This window comes from Eumetopias jubatus, unplaced genomic scaffold, assembly GCF_037043125.1.
Source record: "Eumetopias jubatus isolate StellerSeaLion01/CBP00866 unplaced genomic scaffold, mEumJub1_p1.0 scaffold_14, whole genome shotgun sequence".
NCBI lineage: Eukaryota > Metazoa > Chordata > Mammalia > Carnivora > Otariidae > Eumetopias > Eumetopias jubatus.
The window spans coordinates 67497641-67510227 of NW_028274820.1; the positions used below are offsets into that span (position 1 = coordinate 67497641).

The window sequence follows — 12587 nt, forward strand, 5'->3', positions numbered from 1 at the left end:
TTTTGACATAACAATATTTTGCAAACATATCTACACATTTCTTCTAGTAACTATAAGCCTTTAACATCTGTTCTTCATCCATACTAACATTCCTCAATACTTAATCTTGCATCTTTCCTAACTATATATTTAACCCCAGAGGTTAAGATGCAAGATGTCTAGAACTAAATCAAAATTCAAAAGCTTTCTTTATAAACCAATTCAGTGCTTTATTTTTACTTAGATGTTTGACTTTAAGCATCATTTCCTTCTACGATCTCCATTTCATGCCACTGTTTGTGGCTATTTCTATTACTGCATTTATTACCTACTACTGACCCTAATGAATTACTCATGTCTGGTGTAGCACTGTCCCAGCAGGAAAGCAAAGGTGGCTGCTTTGATGAGAACTATTCAACAAAGAGAGAGAAAAGAGTATCTTCCTATTTTAGCTAATTCATATAAATGTTTCCTTCCATTAACATGGGTAATAAAAAACTAACTATTGGGGCACCTGGGTGGCACCGGTGGTTGAGCATCCGACTCTCGGTTGGCTCAGGTCATGATTCAGGCTCATGAGATCAAGCCCCAAGTGGGGAGCAATGCTCAGCGTGGAGTCTACTTGGATTCTCTCTCTCTCCCTCTGTCCCTCCCTCCCCCCCATGCTGTCTCTGTCTCCTTCTCTAATAAATAAATCTTTTTTTAAAAAAACTATCTCTACAAAGAGTTATTTTGAAAAATATAAAATCTTAGAAATGGGAAACACTGGATACACTATTTCATTGTAGAAGTAATTTCTGAAAACTATTTCAATTATTTTGTTTCATTTTACTTACTTAATTTTAACACTTGTCAATTCTGGATTGTGTGTACCTCACATGAAACAGGGAAGAAATGAAATGCCATAGTTAGGATAGTAGTAAAAGAGAAAAGGTATATACCATGGAAGCTTTAATGGAAGGGATGTTTCTGCTTTGTTTCCTAGCAGAGTCACAGGGGCAAGAAGAGAGAAATAATGGGGAATAGTCTTTCTGAGGAGCCTTTTTATTTGCTGCTTTTAAATATTTACTCATTTTATAGACTAGGAGCCCAGTTTTGACCTTGACAGTCTTCCTAAGGCACTAGTTACCAGTGTACTGAGTTGACACTGAAGCCATAACTGAAAGATGCCCTTACAGGGAGATATTTTTGTTTTACAGCTTCCAAAAAACAGTAATCATCACTATTTCATAGGTATGTCATAAAGAGCAAAAAAAATGTCTTCAATGTCCCTATAATAAGCTCATGCCAGAAGCATGGATCCTTGCCAGCAAAATGAGAAGCTCTTTTCATCTGGTGCCCTTTGGATGCAGGAGGTAGCATCAGGGTTTGGAAAAGCCAGGTGAAAACCACGCTGTGTGAAACAGTGGTATGCTGGGGCCTTTTCATATTGGCTTGTGAGAACTGACTGAATTTTTATTATTTTGCAAGCCAGTTAATATTGCATTGCTTGAAACAGGCCATGGTGGAAGCATTCATATTTATATCATGGACACTGAGAGCTAGTTTGCCAACATGCCATTGTGTGGAAAACAGTAGTACTTGGAAGAGACTCCTGGTTCTGCAATTTACTATATGTAACCTCAGGAAAAGTTACTTCACTTCTCTAGATCAATTTTTTCAACTGCTTTAAGTATTGCATCTCATGTGAGGAACTAAAGATGAAAGTACTAAGCAGAGTGACAAGCAAGTATTAATTACCCTATCAATGCTAGTTGTAATTTGTCACACACTGATGGTTCATGTGACCCTGTCCTTAAATTCCAAAGCAATTTTAATGGAATAACAGAGTAAGGATCCTTAAAAAAACAAAAAACAAAGAACAAAAGGCAGTGTCAGCAATTTCATAATAATACAAGTATATGGAGAATATGCTTCTTTTGTTCACTCTTCCCCATCTACCCTCAATGCAAAATTTCTAACTTAGCATACACTTAATCTACCTGACGTTCTGTACAAATATCATACAACTAGAAAGTATTAGAGAAGTATTATGATGCCAAAGAACCCCATGTTTATGGTAAATATTAACCCTATTGTATTAATGTAGGGCCCAGGTTCAATGTGTTAACAGCCCCCCCAGAACTATGTAACACAATGGCCATAGAAACCAGACCTTAGATCAGGAATCTCAAACTGACGGCGAATACAACAGCCCAAACAGGTATTCTGAGTACAGAATTTTTTCTTCTTCTTTTCTAAAATGTGAATGTAAATAAATGTCTTTCAGAGATCAACTTAAGCCCACCACTCCCCATTTCTTACATCCAGTAAAGTCTGAAGGAAACCAGAGGCAAGCTTCCAAGAGTCCTCTCTGAATGAAGTCACAAAGGATGCAATTAATTTCTCCAGCAACTGAGTTCTAAGAATGTGTAAAGAGTGGTCTACCAAAGAAACATGTTACAGATCAGCACCCAGGGTTTTTACTGGGGGCTGGTACATAAGTACCCCTACGCCTAGCATGTTCCAAAATTCCAGACTCCCAAAAGGAAAAGAGGTATTAATATAAACAAACACTGTTTGCACAGTTTAGGCACAGCAAGCTACTCTTATCATTTAGGGAAAGTTTTATTTCAGTGTAGGAAACTGTTTACCAGTTAAGTTCCCAGACACCAGGCCAAGGTTAATCTTGGAAGCAGACTTCCTAAAGTCAGCAGTCTTGGGCCTGCTCTGTCAGCTCCTTTTGCACACCTACCTTTAACTTTTCTTCCCTATCAGCCAGAGGGTAGCCTTGTTCCAAGGTCTTTACCCAACACCCCAAAGCCTTCCTTGTCTCACACAAAAGCTCCCCATTTACCAACTGCTAATTATCCCCACTGCTCCAGTTTTATTAACACATAAGAAAATAATTCAACTTTATCTTACCTATCCAAACAAAAGTTAACTTATTTTCCCAATGTTATTAAATACCACTCTACCAATCAGAACTTCTAGATAGCATGAGCTAGCCTGGATCTACACTAAGATATGATTTCAGCCGGGGGTAGAAAACAAATCACTTAAGCTGTCCATTGGCTTTATCATGTAAATATATAATTTCCATTTGACTGCTGGAAATACTGAAAATAGTTCAAGGACTCTTATTACCACCCTGAAGACTCTTCTCATCTCTCACTAACAATCTTATTCAACAAAGTACAGAATGCAAAGCCAAACCTAGATTTGGTATCTAGGTTTCCCAGGGGTAGTCAGCCCCCAGGAAGTAGGACAGAAAGTGCACACTGGCTGTCAGTTTTACTGCACAAGGGTGCCACTAAGGATCCACTTCTGACCCACTGGTGAGGATGCACCTGACCCTTAAAAGCTTTCAGCATTCTCTCATCCCAGATCCCTTCAACCCCAGGAAGCACTGGACTCTTTCCAGCAAAGGTCCAGAGCCACAGAAAACAGATACTCTCAGTTTCTGTCAAGCTTAAACATACTCAAGGGTTGGGGAGCTGAGGACCACCATGGCTGTCAGCAAGGGGTTAGCAGGAAGTTATATTCAAACATTCTATTCAAGTCCTGGAGTTATATTCAAGTCCTATAGTCCATGCTAGATCCCATGAACCACCTCAAGGACCTGACTCTCTCCTGGGGAACCTAATGCCTAGACCACAAAATCCTGAATCCTGGAACTCCTTGACATTGATGGGACCATCAAATGGGAATGACCAGAGCTTGACCACTGCTTTGGTTCTACTCTGATAGACTTATCTGTACATGGAAAATTATACATTGTTCTGCCAATCTGTGAATTTTGGAGGATCATGCTCGCTCTCCAACAACAGTGTAGATTGCCTGCCACAGAAGGATTCAGATCTTGACACTAGATGATCTCCTAGAGAATGACAAGGCCTTTAGGGTGGAGGCCACAGACCAATGGGCGACTTAGCTCTCCTGGCCTCTTTGTGCAGCATGTTCTGAATCCTGAGACTACCTCTGAAGCTGTGCTTTTGCTTCACAGCTGGGGAGGGGAAGGATGTATGACATCATGTCATAATTTACTCAGATGCTGAATGGGAATTTAAGCATATTTTATGGAGGCTTGTTCTAATGAATCCCTTTTATGTGATTAAAGTGGTTTAAATAGTATACTAGGCATTGTTGGGAGCATTCTCCCAAATGGTGGCATTTGAAGCACAACCAGCTAAGACTGCTGGTGCTATATTATATACTCAAGCAAACTAACTATACATTTATCTCCTCAAGCTGGAATTGAGTTAAAATAGATTGTAAAGTCACAGGTCAAGCAGTGTCAATTCTCAGTCTGTGGAGCTGCTGATGCTTCCTAATTGTCTTCCAGGGAAATGAGAGAACATTTACTTTGATCCAATGGTGGGAAACATCCTTCCCAACTGGCAGGGGTAAGGACAGGATACCAAATTAAAGAACATTGGTAAGTAAATCTCAGCCATCTCTTTAAGCACTAATGGGTGGAAAAGCAAATAGCATTTTTATAATTACCATAAATTTTAAATCAGTGAAAGCCCTATTCAATCAGTTGCAATTTCAAAAAAAAAAATCAGAAAATGACTGCCAAAACAGGAATAAAAACAAAAGCTGACCTTTTTATTAGTGTTTAGCACAATCTCACCACATTTAAATAAAAAGTGAATACCCATTAAAAATCCAGAGAAGCAGATGAAAAGGTTTCTTCTAACAAAGGAAAATAAATAGGAAGTCCAAAATTATTGTAATCCTAAAATAAGCTTTACATAATGGCTTCAAAAGACTGGTTAGATTTTATGTCATTTATAACAAAAAATCTGCTGGCCACAAGTCCAAGGAACTGTATTGCAGGAAAAATGCTAAAATAGGGCACACACCACAGGCAAATGGAACCATGCAGTTTTACCTAGCCTACAGATTTTCAATCACTTACAAAGCCAAGTTGAACTTCATGTATTATAAAAATGTGTAGAAAGTTAACTGAACAAAATGTAGTCTACCTATATGATCTCAACACTACGCCCTTCAGCCAATTTCCCCTCAATAATTTAAATGGATTTCAAAGTTTATTAAGCTCTGTAATACACAAAACTATGTGCTAAGTGTCTAAATTGAGCAATTTGAAAAGTGTTGTTCATAGCATTTACATAATGATTTGTTAACCTTGGAAATAATTTTTAAAACTCCATTATCTTCTTCTTTAAATGAGTGCTGAAATATTTATTTGATGATGATAAATAATTTCAGTAAAGCATTAAAAAGTTCATGGGCAAGTATCAAACCTAGCTCCCCGAAATGCCTATGGAGGTAAGTAAGGTGGAAATGTAATACAACAGGGGAACCAAAGATTGTATGATCCACCTAAGGCATACTCAAATAGAAAACACAAACACAGTGTCAGCTACGCAACACTTGTCTGTCGGTTGGCTAATGGGCTACAAGTATGTAACTCCCAAATGAAAGTCTGGAATCAGAATCTGAAGCTTCTTCCAAATATAGATGCTTCCTATCACAAAGTCTAACAGATTCTTGAAAGATTCGGACTAGTGCAAAATAGTTTACATACACAGGCTATGGCACTCACCTGGAGATTTCTTGTCACATATTTACGTGTCCTGGATGGGAGTTAACTATAACATATAAATAACTGAAATATTTTTTAAAGTCTTTTTCCTTTTATAAGATTGCAAATAATTGCTTTAGTTACATAAAAATGAAATGCCACTACTGAAGTAGTGTTTTACCTGTTTAAGAAATCGGTCAGATGCATTGCTGTGTTTAGCTAACACACTTGGCAGAGATGGGTTTGCATATTCAAATTGAGGATTGTAGGTATAGTCAGATTTGAAGAATCTCAGTTTCTCCTTCTCCAAGTTGGTGGGCTTTATGGCAGTCAGTATACAAAATTTCTTCCCAGAAAAGTCATCTCCTTTTTCAAAACTTCTAGACAATTGAGGCTGCAGCTTTGGCTTTGGCAGAGCAGAGAAATGGCATCGCTTTACCTTGTTTTTGGGTTTAGGTGGCAGTACTATGCTGTTCCCTGTAACAGAGATATCATGTGTAAACTTTATGGGACTCGACACTGAACTAGTGACAAAAACACCAGGCTGCCTTTCTAGGCAGTACCAAGTACCACTGCTCATCACAGGCACTGGGGCTTTCATCTTGCGAAGATCTTTACTACGAGAAGAACTAGATTTGCTGGGTTTTCTACATCTTTTGGAGTAGGTGGAGGAAGACTGTTTTTGTGAATAATGCTTTTTCTCCTCTTTGCTCTGTAGTAGGACATTGTAACTACTGGTTCCAGTTGTGAAAATGTCCTTTAGTATCCCAGAAGATAAATGTGAAATGCTTCTTTTGCTGTCAATGATCAATGGCTCTTCTGCATTTAGTACAGACTTCTTCGCAAGTTCTTGCTCAGGCCAGTGAAGCTTTTCTGTGTTAATAAACAAAATCAAAACAAAAGAAATAACAAAGATACCAAATGAAGCAAATTGCTTATTATACAAAAAGTATTCTGAAGGTTCTGTAAACTTTATAATTTTGCAACAATCTTTAGAAAAGACATTTTAAATATTAAAAAATATGTTATTAAACTTTGGTCATGCTAGACAGTGTCACTTCTATACAAGCATATATATGCTAAATTATCTATAAGAATTATCAGTTTCAAACTATTTAGATGATCAAAGTTTAATATCAGTGTGAGGTAATACACATAAATAATCTGAATAGTCAATTCTACCAAAGAATATGATTTCACAGAAAAGATATAATTTTCAATAGCATCACCAATATCAAAGTAAAATCCAAGGCATTTTCAAAGCCAACACAATCTTGAAATTGGATGCTATAAATAAAGATAGCCATCATTAAAGGAGGACACTGCCTTATTTATTTCAAAAATCATTTTTAAAATTAAATAAATGATATGTGTATGTTAAAGCATGTTTTAGTAATGTCACTCAATTGGTTGATTTTCTTAATTCTAGGCTACAGGTTAATATGAAAGAAAATTAAGATTTTTTTTCTTGCCAAGTCTGAAAAAAATTGTAATTACTATTACATAGACATTAGAATATCATATGGTAAATGAAGGAGAGGTCAGCTTTGCCTTTAGATTTCACAAGTGCTTTAAAGAGGTATGAATCACTTGATAGACTGATGCTCATGCACTGCTTTAAAACTGTGTTGACTTGCATTCTTTCATTCCACAAATATATGGAATACTACTAATTAGGTACATGGCTATGAGAAACATCTTTATAAATCCATTGTTCCTGCCTTCAACCAGCTTCTAATCTGGCTCTGAAGGCAAGGCAGTCCTCTGAAGATTTGAATAATAATACAAGATAGTGTAAGTTTAAATGTGAAAACCAGAAAATACAGACAATAACCTAGAAATCAGAGCAGGAAGAAAGCAATGTGAAGAGAAACAGATGAGACTGCATCTAGACCTTTAAGAACTTTCAGATTTAATTCTAAACCAACAAAGTGAGTTTGTCTTAAATCCTACTTATCAAAACTAGATTCCAGGCCAACTCCTATCTACAAATCTGACCTCTGGCCAAACCTGCTTATAAACCTTTCCTCCAAATTACACATAATTCTCTACAAGTGACATCTAATTCTCTCAACCAGTTCTCAATGGACCCTAATGCCTCCAGCCCCCAACCTTTGACTCCTATTATTCAATGCTAGCCGACTTGGACAGATGCCTGCCTTGCCAAGAAACACATCTTATTTCAATTTTTTGAAAACTTTATCCACATACATCTGTCATTCACTCATTTAAGATTAGACATTCAGGAATCCTTTCTATAATAACCAGTGGTTAATAATAATGATGATGATGATAATAATAATAATGACAGACACCATTTGTTGATACATTTATGTGAGTTGGGGATTTCACAGAAAACTACGTATCACTTAACTCTCAGAAATGTTAAATAATTTGCTCAAGGTTATATGACAATAAAGTAATAAACTGCAAACTGATTTGAATACAGGTGTATGTGATTACAGAGTCCATGCTTGCTGTGTTATATATGGCCATTCATTCAATTATCAGCACATATTCAATATTAAGTCTGCTATATGCACAGCACTGCACCTTTTCTTCCTCTGTACAGAACACAGACCCTAATAAGACATGGTAATCTGAATAACTGATGTACTAAGATAGGTACCAGAACTGTGTTTTATTCATTTCTTCCAACATCTAGCATGATCTGACATTCAATAAATGTACACTGAATGAATGAATGAATGAATGGCAGGACCCTAAACATGTCACTCTCCAACCATTCTAGATAAACAGGTATCTGTAGTTCTGGAACCATTCTACAGTTCTAGGAGATAACTGCAGAAGTGAAAATGTAACAGGGGAAAAACCCTGGGCCAGTGGTTCTCAACCAGAGGCAGTTGTGTCCCCCAGGGGACATATGGCAGTGTCTGGAGACATTCTGGTTGTCACAACGAGGGAGGGGTGCTACTGGCATCTTGTGGGTGGAGGCCAAGGATGATGCTAAATATCTGTCAATGCATAGGACAGACTTCTACGACAAAAATATCCATCCCAAAATAGTGCTATGATAAAGAAACTCTGCCCTAAACATAAGTTTTTAAAGCTTAGAAGTCATAGGGTTTAGGGTAAAGAACTGGTAAAGTACCAGATCAAAAATGGATAGTACTCCAAATATGTAAGTACTTAAAAGTCCATCCAGTTAACATCTTCTAGGCCAACATGTTAAACTTGAATTCTGGTGTCTTAAAGATAACATGAAAGCATAAATCTATAAGGGCTAAGTGTCTCCTACACGTACAAGCTCAGAGGTAGGAGCTAGACTGCGCAGGGTCAAGTTGAAGGTTGCACAAAGAAGCCATTCAATAAATGGAAAAAAACAGCCAAAAATAAACAGAACAAATAAAACTTTCATTACGGGCTGGTAGGTCTCAGTTCCTCAGGGGTTTCGGACTTAAGTGTTGCCAAATGATAGTCCAAATGGGGCAGGCTGGGCAAACATAGGCTAAGGAACACCAGAACCCAGGCTATACTCAATGCCCATGAACAATGTCAGTTTCCCTAAAAAGACACAACTTTACAAGACAAGAGGTGACTAGGAAAGGAAGACTGAAATGGACACTAAAAGGGAAAGAACAAGAAAACTGAGATAATAAGGGTATCGCAAACTTAGAAAAGTCAGGTGAGGAGTAGGCACAGCCAGGAAGGTAAAGGGAGGTAATCAGGTTCTTTTCTCATTTGGTCTTCATAATAAAAATAGAGAAAGTTACCAAATTAAAATCAGACTATTCTAAAGAATTCCTACATTTTGATGGCTTATTACATGTGTATTTTGTTGATTTTTAAAAAAACGAATATTCAGTGTAAAAATGCTTTCTTTGGTTCCTAAGACTTAGTGGCTCTATGACCACAGGGTTGAACTCAAGAGTTCTTTGGTAAAAATGCTTTCTTTGGTTCCTAAGACTTAGTGGCTCTATGACCACAGAGCTGAACTCAAGAGTTCTTTGGTTTTGTCATAAAGCATCAGTGACCTCTAAATTCAGAATTTTCTTTCATTTCAAACAACCTATACATTTCAGGACACTTAACAAAAGTCCTAAACCATCTGCCAAATCCCTCAATGGGGAGTGGAGGATGGGAGAGAGGTGACAGTGTGTGTAGGGCAAAACCCTTTCCCCCCACCCAGGAGTCATAGAATTTCAGCTCACTTGCTAATTATCTACCTGAGAGGTTTAGCATCAGTCCTTTTTAAGATCATCTGCTGATGAGTAAGGTTTGGGAGTGCCAATGGTGTATTTATTTAATAAAACACCAATCCTGCCAAATGCTAATTTCCCACGAAGTTCATAAAAGCGGGACAGGTGATTGAATAACTCATACAAGATGAATATAAATTAATTTCTCAGAGTCACACTGATCTTATTTCAGTTGCATTAAAATGTACTATTAGAGAACCTAAAGGTTGTTTTTGTAATTTTAACTATTATTGTTTACTTTAAGAAAAAATGACTTTTAAACATGCATAAAAACATAATAAAAGGCCCATAAGAACATTTCATTGAAGAACATCCTATTCTTTTTCCTCAAAAATCAAAACTTGTTAAAAGCATATGCAGGCTTCTTTGGGGGAAGTGTACTCATTTTCTCTCAGAAAAGTAATAAGGCAATCAATCCTACTTTCTTATATTAAAAGTCACTATGTATGGGCGCCTGGGTGGCTCAGTCGTTAAGTGTCTGCCTTCGGCTCAGGTCGTGATCCCAGAGTCCTGGGATTGAGTCCCACATCGGGCTCCCTGCTCCACGGGGGGCCTGCTTTTCCCTCTCCCACTCCCCCTGCTTGTGTTCCCTCTCTCGCTGTGTCTCTTTCTGTCAAATAAATAAATTAAAAAAAGTCACTATGTAATATGACATTTTAGCCATCAGCAATCTACTTCACTATAACCTTAAACAAAAATAATTTGTTGATCATTCACCCCAACCTGATTACCTTATTGAAGGAAAAAAGGGGAAATAATACTGCATTAAAATTGATACTCAGTATATTCACAAGTAGGTGAATATACTGAAATTACCAACACAATGAAAGCTTAATTTGTATCTAGAACAGGAGAAAAGGATACCAGGATTCTTGGCTTCTATTCCCAGTTCTTTCAATGACCTCTCTGTAATATTAGCCTAATCATTAAACCCATCAGTGCCTCATGTTCCTCATCTAAAGGAATGGGAAAGAGAGGAACTCACTAAACTTTGTTTTTCACAACTGTAAAGAGGTGAGGTTTCACAATAATTATGGCTGAAAGGAAGATTAGATCACCAGAAACAAAGCCTGGTGGAAAGTACCATTCAACCAATTTTGACCCACAAAATGACAATTTCATACATTTCACTAATATTGATGAAACCTGAGAACCTGGCATGATTTATGTAACAAGACGATAGGTTACTTGATTACAAACAGAAGGCAAAACAAAACAATATAGCCCCAAACAAAATTAACATTTTAATTTTATCAAGTACTTCATCACTTAAAACTCAAATGATATAACATCAGAAGAGTACATACTATATAATTTCATTTTTACATAGTTCAAAAACAGGCAAAATTAATTTATGGTATTAGAAATCAGAATAGTGGTTACCACCGAGGGATGGGTTATAACCTAGGAAGAGGCATCAGGTACTGGGTGCTAGAAATGTTCTATATCTTCATCTAGGCAGTGGTTACATATGCACAAATACTACACATTTAAGACTTGTGAACTTTACTGAATGTGAGTTATACCTTAATCTTTTAAATGGTATATGAAAAAATCAGTATCTTTGAAAACATATTTATTGCCCAATTTGTCTGCATTATAATAGATAATCTACTAATTTTAGTATCTCCAAATTCAACAGAACCCAATATAGTTTCTCAATTGTAAGTTAAAAAAAAAAGAGAGAGAGATGAAAAGGCACTGCTCATGTCACTCAGGAACTGAGAAAGTCAACTTTACTTCAGGATTCCCAAAAATGTCACACTCCCAGTTAGGAGCACTTCAGTGTTACCCAACAAGTAACGATGATTATAAGGTGACACTGTCATTTTTTGGTCAGAAACTGTTATTATTTTACAGTTAGAAATATGCAGGGTATTCTATAATGCCACTTTAAACACCATTTGAAATAACAATGAACATGCCAGAAAACAAACTTCCCCATGGCTTTCCACTTAGGATGAAGACAAAACTCCTAACCATGGCATATGAAGTCATTCACGGTCAGGTCACTCTGCCTCTCTGGCCGCCTTGCACCATGTTCCCATTAATCAGTCCACTCTAGTAGCTTCCTTTCATTCTGTCAATCCCTCGCACTCACCATTCTAGCTCCAGACACAACACCTCTTCATACACTGTCCCCTATACTTGGAGAGCCCTTCCTCCCCTGTGTTAGATTAATTCTCACTCACCCTTCAGTTCAAATATCACTTGTCCAGGACAACTTCCCAGGAAGGTTCTTTGAAGCACTTGTCACAGTTGCAGTTTTACATTGGTTTGTATGATGGCCTACTCCAATACTGAAATTGTCTTTTTATGGCATACACCTGTTTGTTTTTGCTGGCTCACTGCCTTGCTTATGAAAGGATGGCCAAAGATGCAGCCACGGGAAGATAATATTTGAGAGAAAGGAAAGGATACAGGATTTGAATGCCTGAAGGTTGAGAAAAAGAATCATACCAAGATGGCATAAAAAAATGAAACAGTGATGTTGAAGACAAGTTTTAATGGCAGGTACCTACTGCTATATGCTATAACACAAACAGGAGCTATGGGCCTAAGTGTATTCATCCCATATGGCCAAACAGTGGCCTTAAGATGACTTTTGTCTCCAGTATTTTTAAACATTCACTTTTGTTACAAAGGAGTTTCATTTCCAGATGACTCGTTAATTATTTCTTTTCATTAATCACTTATATCCCATACAAAATATGGGCAGTAGGAAATCAAAAACTAACATAATATGGCTTCTGACAGCTTTTTGTTACTTATTGAATGAGCTAGAGGTCTTCTGTCTTGAAAATTTTATAATAAAGTATGATTTTTCCAGGCAAAACTTACTTACAGCTTGCTTG

The 12587-nt window shown here is 37.2% G+C and overlaps 1 protein-coding gene across 2 annotated transcripts in view; it reads right to left on the minus strand.

The window, feature by feature from the left end:
* Positions 1-12587, minus strand: part of MATCAP2 (microtubule associated tyrosine carboxypeptidase 2) — a 55514-nt gene that overhangs the window by 25462 nt on the left and 17465 nt on the right. For both annotated transcript variants that reach the window (XM_088018610.1, XM_028093890.2), the window contains one exon: positions 5694-6385. In XM_088018610.1, the coding sequence (XP_087874736.1) occupies positions 5694-6385 (692 nt within the window). The remainder of the gene's footprint in view (positions 1-5693; positions 6386-12587) is intronic.